A 19,048-nucleotide genomic window follows, 5' to 3' on the forward strand; every position below is an offset into this window, starting at 1 on the left:
ATCAATCCAAAAATTCATACTATATGTGCATTTTTTTACCATTAAAATGCGAGGACAGGCTCATCGAAGGGCGTATCTCGCTTCCCGCTGTGCCAATGGGGATGATGTACCATACATATGCAAGGAAGTTGATATAGCGGCAGGTCGGTGTCGGGCGATACTTTTTGGAGAAAGATGAACGGGGTGGTAAAAGGGAGGGGGACATTTCTGGAGGAAAGCCGGAAACTAGACCCGTCACGGATTTTCTTTATGGCAAGCTACGGGGTTTCTGCTCATAGCGCATCGCGGATAGAACGCCTTGTATGCACGCGAGGGGTCCAACGTGACGGTTCGCGTTCGAGCAAAGGGATTGTAATATTTAGTGCGCTGACTTTTTCGTGAATTTCTTTCGGCTAGACACGATTCGCTTTTGAACCTTTCGCGGAATGTTTCCGGCTTTTAAGCTGGCACGTATTCAAGAAATGAATATATGTTTAGCTTTTATGCATAAGTTATAAACGGAATAACACGTGATAAGATTTTTATGTCAGATTCTTTCTCTCTCTCTCTCTCTCTCTCTCTCATATAAATAGACAATGGATATGCAGTATCAAATATACTTGAATGTTGGAGGTGAACCAATTATCACTATTTTGAAACGTATTCTAAAACTTCATTATTTTTTACACGCTGTAAAGATCTAAAAAGGGATCGCGAGAAAGTTTTGTTCCTCGAGTGGCCAATGCAATGAAAGAAAAGAAAGATGGAGATGAAAAGAGAAGGGGAAAGGTCGACGGGGCTGTAGTTGTACTTTCTACTGCATTTCCGCGGTTAAAAGGTACTATATCGCGGTTGAACACGCCCACCTAAAGCACCTGCTAAGAGCCTTTCCATTCCAGTTGGCGGTACGACAGCGTGTTGCCGACTTAAAAGGTTTAAAGAGCGCTGGTGTGCGATATATATATCGCACGATGAATGGTGATAACGGAGCAGTCCATTGTCCTTGAAACACGAAAGGTGTATTTCGCATGATGAGCAAAATCTTTCATAGTTTTGAGCATGATTTGATTGCGAAACAAAATTTTTGAGAATTAAATTCTTTCTCTCATCTCTATTTTTTATTAGATTTATTTACAAAATTATAATTTTATATAGAACATAACATTTTTATTACTTGTCTCTCTGGCATAAGTAATAATTATAGAAGAGAGAGAGAGAGAGAGAGAGAGAGAGAGAGAAGTACAATTACTGTTTACGTGATTACTTCAAGAAAATTTTAATTTAAATGTGATATATATTAAAATATAATTCTTATTATTATATAAAAAGATCGTTAATAATATACTTATCTTGTTCTTATTGTTTCACCAAAAATATTTTACGAAATTGCGTAAAGAAAAAAATATGTCTTCAATACAATCTCTTTTGTTGCAATTCTAGTTTATATCGCCAAGCAGCAGGAAGATTCGTTCTTGTATTGTACAGAGATAGCATTGGTGAATACGTCCTCTCCGTATGTTCCTTTTGGTCCAGACTGCCATCTTATCAGCCCTTAGAACCGCGTAAAGTGTAGTTGCCCCCCAAACCCGAATAGCCCAGACGATTCGTCTCTTCGATGATCAGATATTCACGAAGTTTGAGTAGAAATGGATGGTCGCGAAAAGGAAGATGCCTAACTATAATCGTGACAGGGGAGACACAAGTTGGCCTGTACAAATTTTAAAGACGATAGCGGAAGTAGCAAAAGAATTTTTCTCTCTCCCTCCCTTTTTACAATAATGTGAATCTTGATACAATAATGTTAGATCGTTTGTGAAATCACCGCGTCATATTACGTTGAAAATTATAAAGCCTACAGTTTTGATTAATTTAATTTTTTTTTATGTAATAGATAAAGTGCATATTCTTGATTTTGCGCAACGGGCAACAATCAAAGCTAAATAATAATCGAGTTTCTATTCCATTACATCAGCAATTGTTGGATTTTTTACGAGACGTGCGCATATTTATTGCTATATATACAGCCAAATATGCGAAAACAAAAATATCTGTTAAAATATGTCTATTAAAAAAAATTAACAAAAAAATGGCACATCGCAATATCATATGAAAACGATTAAATTTAGCAACTTGATGAAATGGAGAAAGAGAGATGTTATCATGAGAATCATTTAAGCTAAAAAGATTAGCGCACACTGGACAAGATTTTATTTCGACAATAGGCCAATAGAGACGAGAAATAAAGAACTGGTCAATATCAGTATAGTGATCTCGTTGACATCGTCATAAAATTCGCGGGTAGAACGGCTAACGATCATTTTCGAAGATCCTATTTCCGTCGATAGAACAAGAGGGAACAACGTGTCTTTTATCTCTCCGTTATTCCCTAGAGTTTCTCGGACTAGGCAATCTTTCTCTACCATTACAGATTCTTCCGGTCGTTTCATGGACTTAAGTCTTAGTTCCCCAATGGGATATTGGGCAATCCCGCATTTTACTTTGCATTGTCGCTTCTATTGTAGGCAATCTTACCTTCATAGAAAATCAGATTCTGATAATTTCTGAAAAAAAAAAAATCGTTTATTTCGATCGTCGCAGTAACGTAGAATTAGACACAAATCGGAAAATTGATGGGAAAATTCGACAGCAATCTACGATTGTATTTTCGTTGACCGTCGCTGTTTTACACGCTCGAGAGCGTGTCGATTGTAAATAATTGATTAAAATTCAGCACAAGCTTCATTTTTACGCTTGAATAATTGTTCGCGTTGGATGGTTGGATAAACCAACTGATTCGTATCGTCGACGTGAACTCACGCGCGCGCAACACAAACTCCTTCTCCTTCTAACAATTCTGAAACCAGACGAAGTAGTCGAGTCGGTGCTGAGGCACGTTCCTTCCCGCGCCTGCTAAATGATGCAAATACTAATAATGGCACAGAGTGAAACGTTGGATAATTGAAATGTAAACATCACGCCGCCATCCACCCTTATACGATGAGAGAAGCGCGGGATGAGTTTGCGGGCTCAGCCTGTTACAAATGTCGGGACCAAAAGGCCGAGGAGGAGATAACGGAGAGATTGTCGGCGACCAAGAGAGTCGAAGCGAGCACTAATGTAACATGCGCATTTCCGCTTACGAGAGACGTAGTAGTACGTTTTGACGCGTTGAGACTGACAAGCGGAACGATTAATCTCTGGAATATGCTACGTATAGGTTGAAACCAAGGTTGGGAACGTTACTCTATAAAAGTAACGCGTTATCGTTATCGTTATTTTTTGTAAAAAGTAACTCGTTACTGATTTTAAAAAGTAATGCGTTACCGTTACCGTTACTTGGAAAAAGTAACGATTCGTTATTTTTTCGTTATGTTTTTGTTTTTTGTAACGTTAAAATAAGCTATTGGATTATAAAATTGTTTAATCAATATTAAATGTAATAATTTATGTTACAATTAAAAACTCTAAATTAGTCTCTATATAGCACAAGCGTTTTTTATATTTATTAAACTTATTTAATGATTCTAATTTCTTATGTTAATATCTTTATTTTTTAATACACTTATCTTTATAGGAATTTAAATTGTAATTTACAAATTTCAATTTTGTCGAAAATTTTTATCAAGCATTGTTTTTAATTATTGATAAGAGAAATATTGATATTATTAAGAGTGTATTCCAATATTCACTATCAGTATTGTAAAATCTATAATTTACGTTACTATAGATTTTCAGTACTGGCAGTGACTATCGGAATGCAGCCTATGATAGAAGGCTACAAAATATTTTTCAAAAAATACATCTATTGAATAGATATAAAATAATAAAGAACCAAAAAATAACGATAAAAGTAACGACTAATTCGTTACCGTTATTGTAAAAATGTAACCGTATAAAGTAACTGTAATGATAACGACGTTACAAGTAACGCGGTACTTTCCAACTCTGGTTGAAATTATATACTTATGTGTATTTGTGTGTATTATTGTTTCATATTACATAAATTGTGATGGATACTTTAATAAAGTTTTATACACATATAAATTGTCTTGGAATTGATGCGACAGCTAATTTCCAAAAGTAAATTCAATTTTTTTTTGTTTCAGTATATCAGAGAATATCGAGGAACTTATCGAAACTTTTTAAACTACAATTATAGAAAATTATAGAAAATTCAAATTTCACACAATACTAATCAAAACTTTTTCAGCTTATTCTTGAATGTTTTGTATAATTGTATAAAATACAAATGTCAAATATGTTATAATAATAATGAGTATGTTTGGGAATATCTGTATTATTTGGCTGTATATTGAGTAAATGTAATAGGAGCGCAGTTATTGGTTACTAGACAGTTATTGGCCACTTGGGTTTACGAAGTCCTAATTAGGATAATGGCTATGTTTATGTCCTTCCTAACGATCGGACAGGAAGCCAGTTACTGGTTGTAGCCTGAATTACAGCGAAGAGAAATTCAATATATCGTAACTATTCAAGCAAGTCTAGGTAATTAATAACCTTTCACAAAAATTGCCCCTGAAATCCTATTTTGAGATAGAGTATTTTCTTTATTTCGACTACAATCGTCGCGATCTTTCTTTCAATCTCATTTAAAAATTACTTCTTAACGCATCTAATATATTAAATATGATTGTGCGAATTGGAAAAACTCTTCCCCATATCAATGACTGGAGCAACGAAATATTATTAATTATGCGGTTAGCGAGACAAAGCGAGCGAAACATGTAGAAGAGATTGATTCGAAGCAGACGGAACTAAGCATCGCGCATGATCCTCTTTCCCCCTCTACGGTTGTGAAGCTTTTCACGGGGTGGTTGGGGTCCACGTGGCGCAACACGGTGCTGTCAGTCGCGTCCAACGAGCGAAACGCGTATCGCATCGTTCCATAAAAACTTCCTTTGACGCGATCTTTTTTTTTCGATAGGAGCGAGATTATATAATCATCTCCCAACGGTGCTATTTTTGTCAACCTTTTATTAATCGGCGGTATTCGCTATCGATAATATCGGAATACTTCAAAAAAGAGGTAAGAGACATTTTTATTTCGAAAGTGACTATTTCAGAGTTGCAAATGATAATAGACATTTTAATGTTTTAAATCTGTCAGAATTGATTAAATTTAATATCAAGCAATCGCGATGTAGCGTAATGATATTTATTATATCTCTCATTAATTTGCAGTATTCATGATACAATGTTCATTCGATATTTTTTTTTTTTCGGTTTAAATGCTTGCTAAAAAATTATTCCATATATTCCTGTTTATAAAAAATATTTCTTACAAATTTTAATCCCATTTTAAATCTGTTACGTTTTGACCGTTTTTCATACTGCAAATTTTATCGAAGCAAAGGAAATAAAATAAATTAAAATAATTATTTTGTCATTCAAAATTTATTTTCCATATCGTCATCTACGCGCGCGACGTCTTTAATTAAGTCTCCTTTTATTATACAATTTTCTCTTCAAGACCCATAATAATGTTTTTATAACGTTCTCTTTTATATAATGTCTTCCTTCATATTAAATTTGTTTAAATTTGCGTTAAAAGGAAATTTTTTTTTCCTTTTTTGCTTATTATTTGCATAGAGACTGTCTATGATATATTTTACAATAAAGATAGAGAGTGATGAAACAATAATCGTCAAATTACTACAACATGCATAATATAGAAGCATATTGATAATAATCGTTTTTTTCTTATCAATATATTTATTAGTACGTTTCTTCCATTTTGTCATTCAACGTTGAAAAGTAGAAAAAGATTCGTAGAAAGGTACGATAAATAATTTTGATATGGAAAAAAAATTGCTATAACTTGAAATATGAAACGTGATTGCTATTGTTACCGCTGTCGATTCACAACTATATTATTGCGTAATTAAAAAGTTTAATAATTTGTAGAATGTTAACAAATAGCGATGCATCTATTATTAGAACGTCATGCATTTGAAAGAGGCGGATACGTCGCGCGTGAGAACCGACAACGAAACCAATCAATCGATATCCACAAGTGGAGTTCAAAATAAAAAAAAAAGCATTATAGTAAAAGCGGGAGAGAAAGAAAGAAAGAGAGAGAGAGAGAGAGAGAAAGTATTTCACGCACATCATGCATTTACACAGACTATAAATTACTGACATGTTCCTGTCTGTCAATAAATTTTTCCACCGTTAATTCCTCTGTGTCGCGTTAATGAGAGCCATTCTGCTCACTCCTCTGTGTGTGTGTGTCCGAGAATTAATTAGTTTGAGTAACCCAATTAAAAATGGAAGACTCGCACGCTTGCCGAACACTCGACCGCGCGAACGTTTCGCGATTCGTTAGTATGACTGTTGTCTGCTGTCTTTCAAAGCGAGCACGTAATGTGGTATCCGATGAAAATTAATTTATCTTTAGCCAATATTTCATTGAGATAAATGATTCGGTTATGATGTTTACACGCGCATTGATCTAACATTATATATAGTTGTCGAACGAGATAAATTAAAATTTTTATCGTACGGTTTTTATACCAATATCTTTCAAGAGTTGTAATTAACTTCGCGAAATAAATAAAATAATACAGTTCTTCGAACGTAAAACTTAAAAGCTAAACTTAAGGTTTATTAAACTATTAAAACTATTGATTAATTCAGAAATATAAATTGCTTTATATTCCTCATTGTTTTATATACATAGCATTGAATGTAATAAAATGCTTCAAACGCTGTGCGTTAACTCATTTATGATGAAACCGTCCATGTAGTGACTCTCATTTATCGTGCATAATAAAAATTAATTAGTCGGCTTTCTTTGTGATATTATTTCCGCTATTATTTTCGAGCACAAAAGCAGCGGGATAATTTTAGTTAATGAAATTTACGTGATATTGACATTACGCCGTGAAATACTTCATACTTGAAGAGACTTCAGCGATGTTCAACCGCGTAAGTTTAATGCGTAAGTTATATCGTTGTATTAATTTAATTTCGCTTGAAACGGGTCATATATATGATAAAGGAATCGCGGTGGAGCTGTACTTACAATATAATTAATGAAGCTTTTAAAAATTAACAAAATTAACTATTAAACATTAAATTGTTTCACTAGCAAAACACGCATACATATATACGCAAATATTTAAATAATTTTTTATAAATAAAAGAAAAATTATTATATTTTATATAAATAATTAAATAGAGATCTATATATCTATGTATGAAGTTTTATAATGCGAAATTTCAATCCTACACGTCTTTGTGCCTCCGTGCGTATCATTTAAAGTGTACTCGAGCGTATTTTAAAATATTAAATATTCAAGTTTTCAAGTATTTTGCAATTATATGTGCAGCGTATCACCTGGGGAACAGTCAATTTTGAAGAAGAGAGGTTTACAAGGAAACTTCACTTTTAAAGCTACTTATAACGCTGGAATATTGTTTGATCGTAAATCTTCCTGCGTTCATTCAATTTATCCATAAAATCTGTTAAATCCGAGCATTATTAGAAAAAATATATATGTAACTTAAACGCTACGCACATAAGAGTTACTAAAGAGAAACTTAAAAACTAAATGCTGCTAATATTTCAAACTAATATGAATTCTAATATGAATGATTTAATCAAATGGATATAAGCTGCGGTAAAAAAATACATTATGTACTTTTATAATGATATTGATATTGTGAAAAGTGTTTTAAGCGAAACCGCGAGCTAATTTTAACACCGTCTTTTTCAAGGATTGTAAAAAAAATTTTCTTTTTTTTTTTTCTTTCTTTCTATTTTTGGACACGTGATCCTTTGCGCATTTGCTCTTCCGTTTGAGCGGGTTGCACTGATTGGTTTCGTAACCATCGGCCTGTGAAACAAATATATCGCATCATAGTTAAAAAAAATAAAACTGCTTTGTCAAAACGACAAACGCGCTTCAAACTTTCGACAGCGAATGCGTTCAATTTTGCAATCACGCCGTATCGCGCCCCTAGAGAATTGTCACAACTCAAAAAGTCACAACTTCTCGCAGGGAAAAGTTTTAAAGATTTGAAACGATATAGAAGAAACATCATTTATATATTAGAAAATTAAAAATACGTGTATACGATTTAATAATTCTTTGACACATTTTGTGTTAACACATAATTTATTGTGTGAATTCTACAAATTTAATTTGCATAAAATAAAATAACTATTTTTTGCGATTTTTGCCTCAACTGCCAAAAATATCCCGCATAAATATACCGCGAACATTTGATATATTTCGAAAACTGAACGTAAAAGAACTAAATGAGACAGGAAGCAGAGAGAGGGAACGAGCTTAAGCAACGCGCTTCTGGTTTTGATAGGTCGTCTGTACGTGACGTTTCGATAAACAGTCACAGCTTATATAGGTTCCCTATGTGCGCTGTTTTCCACGCGCGTGGATCACGAAGCGAAAGCCGTCGGTTTATGTCACGAGTTGAACGCGTTTCGCTACAGAGCGATTTCATTATGCATCGCTTCAGATTTAGAACAAAAGGATTTCATTAATTCAACGAACCACACATTTATTAATTAAGGTTGAAGACACGTAACATATACGCAAGACGTTTCTCTCTTTGCGAATCTAACTTTACTTCTAGTATATGCTCGAACTTTGATCTATTACGTGAAAGCCTCTAAGATAAAACAGATCGCTAAGAAATAATTATTAATTTATTTTCTTATTGTCTACTAAAGTTTAAATAGAATATTAAATTCTAACAACTCTGTAAATACATACGCATATTAATTACTAACATTCCAATCGACGTTTCTATCCAACGAGTACGCCGGTGCCATTCACTGGGAACGACGCGTTGATGAAAACGATACGTTGATTGACAGAGCGCATTAACGCAAATTAAAGGATTACGATGACAATCTGATGGACATTGGAACTGCTTGATATAGAATTGCGTTCGTACAAAAATCACAGAGAAGTAAAAATTTTGAAAATGACAGCGCCATATTGTCGGCAATATCCAATTGTGCTTGGAACTATTGTTCGCTATCGGCTCAAGAATAATTCCCTGGGATCATCTGTTTTCTCTTTTGAGATTTTGTCAAGATTTAAATTAAGATATATAAGCAACATATATAAGGAAGATAAAGATATATTAAAATCGGACCCTTGGAAAAAACGGTCTGTATTTTCCTCGTCGGTTGATATCCCACGCCGTGGTATGAGCCACAAGTGTAATCTTCGAAGAGGCTTCATTGGCACACACACGGCAAAAAAAAAAAGAGAACATGTCGCATCTCGGAGAAGGATGCTGGGAAAGGAGCTATCTCCGACGACGACCACGACGACAGCGAAGGGTAGGCCAATCTAATCTGGCCACAGGCGACGGAAGAAGATACCGGCCACTCTACCCCCTGTCCTCCATTCGAGTCGATCACTCACTTGATCATCCCTCTCCGTTTTATTATTCGCCATACCACAATACAGTCGCTTTGCCTTCCACGCATGGAGATCGGCCATCATGCCGAGTATCGTTGCTGTTCATTCTTTTCCTTTCTCGGCCACCATCGTTCGTCCCGACGTAACCCTCGTAAAAAGTTCCTGCTCTTGATTAACACCATGGTTCGGTTTTATATATATGATGGTTTCGAGAAAACCGTGCAATCGTCATTTTGTAAATGTGGAAATGATAACTCGTAATCGCATCAAGTACACAAAAAAAAAAAAAACAATTCTTTCCAACAATTAATCTAATCTCGTTTCCCAATTGACACAGAGTAAATGTGATCTATCTAATCCTTTCAGAGGGAAAAAGAGAAAAAGAAAAAAGAAAAGACTTAAAAAAAAAGAATCGTTACACATAAATGAACGTATAAAAATTAAAATGTATAATATTTGCGCAAGTTGTGACGTAATTAAAATATGAAACACAAATTTTTTTGTAAATTTTATTAAAAGATTAAAACTTTCTTTCAAATATCCTTGCTCTAGACAAATTTTATATGAATTTCGCACGAAATGGATTGCATAATTTTTCCGTGATCACTCATTTGTCATGATCTCACATGACGTGACGGGTTTCTTCAAATATTTGATTTGTGGAGCAGTAAACTATGAATCACAAAACGCAATCTCACACTATTAGACAAAGTTTCAGAGGGACAAGATCGCGAAATAGAGTGGCCCAAGGGAGCACTCGTGTCGACTAAATGGAGAACATCCTGTAGATTATCGAAGATATACGGGTCCTATAATGCTCACTTAGTCAATGGAGTAATCAAGCGAGAATTCTGATTCAGATCGTAATTTATAGATGTATTAATAAACTCGTTGTTTATTACGAACTAATAAATTGTTTCGACTTTGGTTTTTTTTTTCGAAAATTTTCTATAGTGTTTAGCGTTAATACAGAAAATATGAATAATATCAGATGAAGGAGAGAGAATATAAATAAAATTATTGCACATTCTTTAAATGCATGTGGAAATTGCCTAATATACTTTTAGATAAGATAATAGGATAAATTATTTATCTTTAAATTTCTTTTTCTTTTCTTGCACACAAAGCATTTATTTTCTTCCGATACGCATCGGAAGAAACAAAAGCATTAATATTTTCGATCATAGTCATTTGTCATGTTGAATCTCTTCCATTGCTATTTAACCGGGTGCTTTATCGAGTGCTTTATGGTCACTTGGTGGGCTCGTGTAGGTTCATAAATCAAGTTTGCTTGACGAAATTCCATCTGGAAAAAAGATGCGCGAGCTTCTGGGATTTTTACACTGTCGCCGAATGACAAATAATACGTATGGACCGTCGTCCATTCTGGAAAACGAGGGTGTGTCTTGTAACAAGCATAAGAAAAAAGGTAGGATAGGTGGATTGACGGTAGGTGAGGTGAGTTATTTTCCGGCCTCCGTAGAGTTCGAATCGCACGATGAATCGCGCGTTGAAAGCAAAGATCCTCCATCATTGTACTTCGACAAAGGGGATCATAAATCTAAGGGTGCGGCCATCATCCGCGCGACGAAGTTTCCGCGAAGATAATCAACCCCAATAAGCTGAGAGATGTTAATGACGATATTACTAATTGCTTCTATAAAACATTCCAAACCAATAATGTTTCTGTCACCTAGGTATTATGTGTTATAAGTAGTCAAGCGTTATTTGAATATGGCGCGACAAATTCTATGATTATAGTCGTTTTAATAAACTTAAAAATACTGAATTAAATGGATACTCGATTTCTTCCCTTGATAGCTTCTAATAATTAAATCTCTTTATTGAACTTTATTTATTTGAAATTATTATTCGATGAATTACTATCAATTTTTGTTTAACACGTGCCATTGAAATAACAGAACAAATAACAAAACTAAATCTGGATAAGTGAATGGAACGAATAACATCCTCGATGTAAAAGCTGAAAATGTTTATACTTTATATGAGGGCATGAAAACAGATCGTATGCGAAAGAATATGTTGTATAGTTTACCCGGATTTCGTATTCGCTGACAAATTACCGCAAAGAGCATATCTTTCATTATTGTGCTTTGGCTCGAATGGATCATAAATCAAAGGACGTGTTCAACCCCTTTCCGAGGGAATTCCTTTCGGTGTTTCCCTTCACCGGCACGTATGTAATGTACCGGCGTAACTAGCCTCTCTTCACCAAGTTTTAATAGCCATTGCATCACCATACACGAACACAGATGGTTCATAAGTAAATATTAGTTACAGCACAGTACATTTGCAAAGATTAATGTAATTTCGTAGCTAATAATTTATTTCTTTGAACACGTGACCACTTGCTTTACTTTATTTAAGATAAAGTATAATATAAGTAAATAATTTATTATTAAATGCAACTAAATAACTATTTCAAATCATACAATTATATAAAACTCTCAAAGGTGAGAGGTGATTTACTCTTTATATCTCCTTACTTCAAATAATAAATAAATTGTTCAATAGAAAATTACTTAATGGGAAAGTTGTGTGTGTGTGTTAATAAACGCATCTCCATTTAATCACCATTTTACAGCATTAACATTTTTATCACAGCATTATATGTATTAGAAACCCTTTTCCATATATAAAAGCAAAATTCTTTAGATTGAAATGTGATTGTTTATATCGTTTTTCTATAATCTTGACGAGCAGATTCGTTTTGAATTAAATATTCGAAAAAAAGCCTTTAAATGATCGTTATGACAGCGCGACGCTGTCTTCTCGAGACGTCAGTTCATCCTTTTTATCCGTTTTCATGAAATTTCCGAAGCTTCCGTGAAGAGTGAGGTATTGTACATTAAAAGGGAACCTTCGCCTTCTCGTCTGTTAATTGACTATAAACGTTTGGTATTGTTTCCCCGGAAATTCGCCCGTGAAGAGAGACTCAATGTATCCTCGGACCGACCCGGGGTCGGCTCAATGAAAGGCAGGAAAACTGGAGTGGGGTGAGATAAAAATTCTATCCCCTTCAATGCCCTCCTGTCTGCCGCCTGCCTCTCTGTCTTTTCTAACGAGCACGGAATACCCGTCAATGGCAACGAGTGGCTGTTTGCAGAATCAGCTTATTTCTTCGGCTTCCTATTATGAATATTTGTGACTTCCATCGTGCACCTCTCCTCTCCCCTCCTCTCCTCTCGCTCGTCTCCGTTTAGATTCTTTTCATCGGTTTCTCCTCGGTTCTCGTTTGCCGCTTGCCGTTGGTAGAGAGTTAAAGCATATTAGACCAGCTCTTGACTCTCCGGCTCCATTGCAAATGGAGTAGAATTCGTCGTGCCCTCTCGTCTACTGGAGGATACTGGTCAGTCCTTGAAAAACTCCTCGAAGCTTTCTCCGAATATCGCGGTTATTCGTTAGTTACCTCTTAGCGGCACAAACTGCCGAACAGTAAACGCGGGAATTCTCTTATGGGAAAACGCAAATTGTACAGCTCGTGAATCGTATGGCCATGCGACATTTGGGATCAATGTTGGAAGCATCCCCGAGAAAACGAAAACGATTATTTCTCCTCGAAGATAAGTGCGACTGCAGGAATACGCATTTCCGTAATCCATATTTATGACGACCCCATCGCACGCGGGATAAAGATTAATGGAGAGAAGGATTAACGCGCGTGCGCGCGTGCACGCGCGATGCAAAGTTTCGCGTCTGAGTTAACGACGTCTCGTAAATAATAACATCAACGCGACGTTCCAATAATGCGAATGCAATCGACCGATCGGGCTTTCTTTTATTTCTTTTTCTTTTTCCTCTTTCCGCTTCATGTTTCTTCTTTCTTTCTCTCTTGTACGATTCTGTAACGCACTGGTCTCTCGCTGTTAATCGTTCACCATTGGTAACAATGCTCTTTATCTTTCGTATTGCTTCGAATGAAATTGCATTCATTATGTCAATTGCCGCTCTGTCATTCGATGAAGAACTTCCGTTTTGAGAGGTCACTCTACTTGATTTCTCGCCAAACAACTATTCTCGTCTCGCAATGAGTATAAAAAAATATTAGCGTATAAATATACTGTTTAATATTCTTTGTGCTTATTGTTGCAATATTCACACATATATAGTTTTTATAAAATGGCGATTTATGTATATATAATGTAATATATTGTTTTTTTTTTTTTTTTCATAGAAACGATATTTTAGTTTTTGACAAAAGCGTATCAAATATATCTATTATTGACTGAGTATAATATCATTAAGTGATAACGTAAAACTTTACAAGTATTGATATTTACTAAATAATATTTTTGTATAAAATTTTATTTAACGGAACACGTTCGATTTTCGGCGGATTATGAGAAGACTGAAATTCAATCTTCAATGACAGCTCGGATGATTGATGTTTGCGAGGCAGAGGTGATCCAGAGCGTCTTTGTCGATGGATCGAGCAAACGAATTTGCGTAGCTACGGCCGCAAAATCCACCTAGTGGATGCTGTTTCTCAGAAACAAAGTGGTAGCAACGCCACCCACGCCCCAGGGGCCAGACAGATTACGTTGACGACCGATTGGAACTGGATGATCCGCTAAAAAAAGCCCTCGCCCACCTTCTGTAAAGAACCACTCCCGCCTATCGCGTCTGCCTGCCACGATTACTTTGAAGTCATATCGGAATCTTCCGACTTGGTTGGCTTCTCGACGGATAACGATCGATTGGTTTTTCATGATCAATAACGCCAGTTTCAGTGCCAAGTGTTTCTCTCTCAGCAGTAAATCTCTACTGCTAAATACGTAGTAAATATAACTCAATGCAAATATAATAGAGAATATAGAATCTTATATAATGAAGATATATGTAGAGCATAATAGACAAGTATAATAAATGAACAACATGACGAATAAAGAAGGCGAAAAGGATATTATCTCCGCGGTTAGGAAAAAAAAATGTTCCAGATGTATTGACATTGCCTTTAGGATACGTCACAGAGAGATCGAAGATTATATCAGTGGAGGGATGGGAATATATTTCTTCCTGGACAATTAGGAACGCGTAGGACGAGATATAACGGAAAGAAGAGGAAGAGGAGCTTGTGTCGCGGAAATACTCATTGTCAAATCGATTTCTTTAATAACACGCTGCAAGAGATGCCAAGCTGGTGCATTCTCTCTTGGATGTTTTCTTTCGTTATTTTCTACTTCTATCTATTTTGTTTAGGCAGATTCTAATTACAATCTCATTAACCATTCTTGTCGTAAAAAGAAAATTTCATTTCAGTTAGGTTACAGACATTCTACATAATGATGGCGAAATTGCCGATTATTTCTATAAACTTTCATCGCCACATGTACATATAAAAATAAGAGAAGCAGAAAACATTTTTTTTTTTTAATTACTTACTATTTATTTTAATTTCTCTTAAATCTTATTTTGTCAAGAGCGATTTGATTTCGTAATGTTAATATCGTGAAACCGAGAAATATCGTTGTCATGCGTTTTTGACGTCATCATCATGTATCTGCGTCGCTAAAGCGTAATTAGCACGCAAGGATTACGCCGATAGCAACCTGTGATAAAGATAATCGAATAACGGCCCGCAAATTACTTTCCACGTCCGGAAGCGATGTTGATAATTAAATAATAATCTTATGTCGGACGTAATTTGATTTCTTGGAAGATAAACGGGTATCAGATGAGAATCAGAAAGAAAGAAAGAAAGAAAAGAACGACAGAATGAAAACAATTCTAATCAATAATAATAATAAAATAACTCAAAATTTATCGGTAGGGATAATTATTAGCAAAAGTCATCAGTTATTATTACCTAGATTTATCCTAAAAAATTAAAAACAGAATAGTTTAAATAAGAAATATTTTTTTAAATCCTTAAAAAAATCTTGTCTGAAAGACGATTATAATATGACTGAAGGTTTAATTAAAAGATACCTAAAGAAAGCTTTAAAATGCGAACAACTTGATCGTGCCCATCGTTTTCTAGTCGATAAATAAATTTTACATGCCAACTTTGCGACGTGTCGGTCGAAACGTTCGACGCAACTACCGTGTCGGTGCGTAACGGCGGATGTGGTGACGAGGGTTGAATTTGGGACCTTGGCGGACCGAAGGTTGGTCGACGAGTCTTCCACCACGCCTTTTCCGCGTATTCGTAATCACGTCTGGCAGTTTCCTTAAACAAACTATAAGTTCGCTTCATTCAAATTTCAGGAGATAACATTTCAGCGAGGTCGATAATGACATCAACCCCCGTGGATGTTGTCCATATGCATATAAATATGAAGCATTAAATAGGCATTGCAAGATAAGACAATTACGTAGATATTAAAAAAGAGTAACATATTTAGTTCTCTGTGAAAAAAAAAAAATTTATTTGAATAATTAATGTATTATATATTTTTTTTTAATTGACACGCCATGTATGACAAAAATATTACAGTTAAATGTACTCATTCTTCGGTTTATCTGAAATAAAATACAGGTCTCTTTATGTTTAATTTATAAATCAGTATCGTATTTATCAAACATTTTGTAACATTTATATACACTTTTTTTTACATTCTTTAATGTGTCATTACAATTTATCTCGTGAGCAAAGAAAAAAAATAAAAAGATATGCTTTTGATGACAAGGAAAACTGTGACATTTCGTATTCGTCTCGTAGCAATGCCACTTCGATTATTTCTTGATGATGACAGCATGACCGTGTCGAGAAAAAGAAGAAAAAATATAATGAAAAGAAAAACTTCTACACACCATGAATGCTACATCTGTAGTCTCTTGATGGTTATCGAATGAATAGACGCGAACATCGTTCGAACAAGTCTGTTTGAGCAGCTGGTTGATTCGAATGAATCGATCGTTTTTATACGCCACGCAGAACGCCACTTTATTACTGTTTGACGTGCAAATATTTTTGATTTTTATATTGCAAATTTTGATTTCGAACATGTTGCTTGCGTTTCGTTCTGAATATATGTGAAGTTTAAAAGAAATTAATAAATATAACATAACAAATTTAATTTTACTGTCATATACATTTTATCAAAATAAAAGCCTATAATAAATTTATCAAAAATTATTATAATAATCATAAATATTATACTTATTTATTTTTTTAATTATACAATTAATTAAAATTAAGTCAATTTTAATTAAAAGTATACAAAAACAGTTGAGGACTTTCCTTATTGTAAGGCATTCCTATAATAAAGAGACATAATTATTGTCGTTCCTTGAGAAACGAGGGCCCTTAGACTGCTCGAAGCTACGCGTAGTACATTAAATTAAGTCTTCGACGTCGTTTACTTCCTTAAAGTCGTCGTATTGGAATATCTTATTATGAACATTCGTGCAAACAAGAGTGTTGCAGATATTAAAATATAATATCAATGTTAAAGTCATTCGAAGATATTATACATTCAATGTTGTTAATTTATGATTACTGGGACGTTTTAACGTGAATTAAAAATTTTTTCTTAAAAATATAGTCTTTTACGATACACAGTCCATATAATTATAAAAATCGCAAGAGAGATATTTTTACGGATTGCTCCTGTAAAGAGAAGATTGTGCCAGCATCCTTTATTGAACATCGCCCTGTGCGTTACCGTAATTATACCGGAGATCCCCTTTTGTGGCTCAAGCAACATCAACCTTGGCTTTTCAAGACAATGAACCGTGTCTCCGACCAGAAACAGGGAACATTCTTGCGTAAAGTCCGCATCATTCTGAGAGAGAGAGAGAGAGAGAGAGAGAAAATCACATCGCGTAGCTTGCCAACTTTTCAATTTCGAAATTGGACGGCTGCTTCAAAGTTGCAGGAGGCTCGAAATTCCCAATGGAGAACTCGAATGAAAAGGATGCTGGCCCATTCTAAGTACGTGGCCTAAATTGTAAATGTATTATCGCACTTTACTGCGTATTTTCGTTTATGTGTATAGAGAGCGTTCGGTTTGGCGCCTGTTGCAACATCGCGTACACGACGAGGCGATCTAATTTTTTTTTATTTTAAAAAATTTTTTTAATTTCAAGTATAATTTAATTAAAATATCAAGAGTATATTTTAATAAAACAGAATTCTATCGGGTATAATATACCCGTATATGCTAGTCGCGTATTCAAAAATATAAATATTTGCGATTTTATCAGTGTCGAATCTAGTTTTTTTACCGAAACAGTGAATAGATAGTATTATTATTCGATAAATGAAATTTTTATTTATTAGTTACCATATGCATGACTTCTGATCTGTTTGTTTCAGTATAGCGATCGATTCACGCCTATTCTCCTGATAGTCTCGCTCGCGGGGATTAAAGTATGCAGTCCAGATGGAAAAGTGAGTATTAAAGATGCATGTACATGCACATTACTTTTGCAAAAAAGGTACTTCGCATTTGTACGTGGCTATTGTTATCGAAAAACCGGCTTGTCGTTGCTCGCGGCATTTTTCAAGATGCGGAGCTTCATTTCCTGAAACTCTGTAGGAAAAGTTTGCCTCTTCTAGTAGTAGGCACGACTGCGCTCTATTGCACACTTTATCGCGTTACTATCAGACACCAAAACAAAAACAGAGTAACATAAGATATAATTGAATTATTATTCTTGTTATTTTTAAATATTTTTTATTGTGATTTTCAAATGTAAAGAAAGATATTGCTGCTACGAAAAACGTATTATAATCCACAATTAACTCGGAAGAGATGTAAATGAGAGAAAAATTATTTATAATCTGCATCGCGTCTCATAAGATTCAAAAACATATATCCTTATAAGGATCTCTCTCGTTAAAATGAGTTAAAAGAACTAGGGACGAAAAAAGGTAACATACAAGGGTGAGCTTTTATGACAAGATGGCATGACGGAAGTTGAATCGTAATGCAAGATGCCTAATTTTCCGCGTTCTTGAACGCCAAGTTCGATAATCCTCGTGATACTTTGTAAGATCTTCCTTTCAAGCCGACCTTGGGGCGCTAATCTTTTAATGTTAAAGCCAGCGAATCCCCTATGTCTTTTCAAGCTTTTCTCACTTGTTATATTTCTGAAATTTTTATATGAAATCATATGTGTAAATATATCTAAAGATAAAATAATAATGTTTAATAAAATAAAATAATTAAAACGCGAAAAGATCTAGAAAGAGAAAGAGAATCGTTTATTTACGTTATTCGTTTTCTATTATCTGCGCAGCGTATAACACAAATATAGGGGGAAAAAATACAGAAAAATTATTATAAATCCAAATTTTATAGACACTTTGCTCCAATTCGAAAATTAATACAAAAATATTTGGATTTTCTCTTTGAATGCAGCTAGATATAAAACGTCGCGTCGCGAGGAGAAAGGGGGGAGGGTGAATCTCGAGAGTAATCTCGCTCTGCTGTTCGTCTTTTATTATTTTCCCGACTTTAATTGGGGGCCCGTAATCCTTATCGCATCCCTGCCAGTAATATTTCGAAGTCGGCTCGACATGCACCCCGACCACCCTCGCGCGATCCATACTTGCCGTGTTCGAGAACTGTACAGAACATATCGATCCTTCGAATTAGTGTTTTATTTCGACGGCTTCTCTTCTAAGCTCCCGCTTTAATTTTCTACCTGAAAAAATCCTTACTTCCTTCCTCCTCCCTCGA

General features: G+C 34.8%; 1 protein-coding gene across 5 annotated transcripts in view; it reads left to right on the forward strand.

Annotated features, from left to right (window-relative positions):
- LOC138932240 (EGFR adapter protein) overlaps window positions 1-19,048 on the forward strand; it is a 66,758-nt gene that overhangs the window by 20,473 nt on the left and 27,237 nt on the right. For 3 of the 5 annotated variants that reach the window (XM_070293872.1, XM_070293870.1, XM_070293871.1), the window contains one exon: window positions 17,680-17,754. In XM_070293872.1, coding sequence (XP_070149973.1) covers window positions 17,680-17,754 — 75 coding nt within the window. Of the gene's footprint in view, window positions 1-16,941; window positions 17,296-17,679; window positions 17,755-19,048 lie in introns of those variants that run through there. The other 2 variants (XM_070293874.1, XM_070293869.1) reach the window with 2 other exon arrangements.

This window comes from Polyergus mexicanus, unplaced genomic scaffold (genome assembly GCF_030449975.1).
Source record: "Polyergus mexicanus isolate NDT 795.1 unplaced genomic scaffold, iyPolMexi1.0 SCAF_4, whole genome shotgun sequence".
Taxonomy (NCBI): domain Eukaryota; kingdom Metazoa; phylum Arthropoda; class Insecta; order Hymenoptera; family Formicidae; genus Polyergus; species Polyergus mexicanus.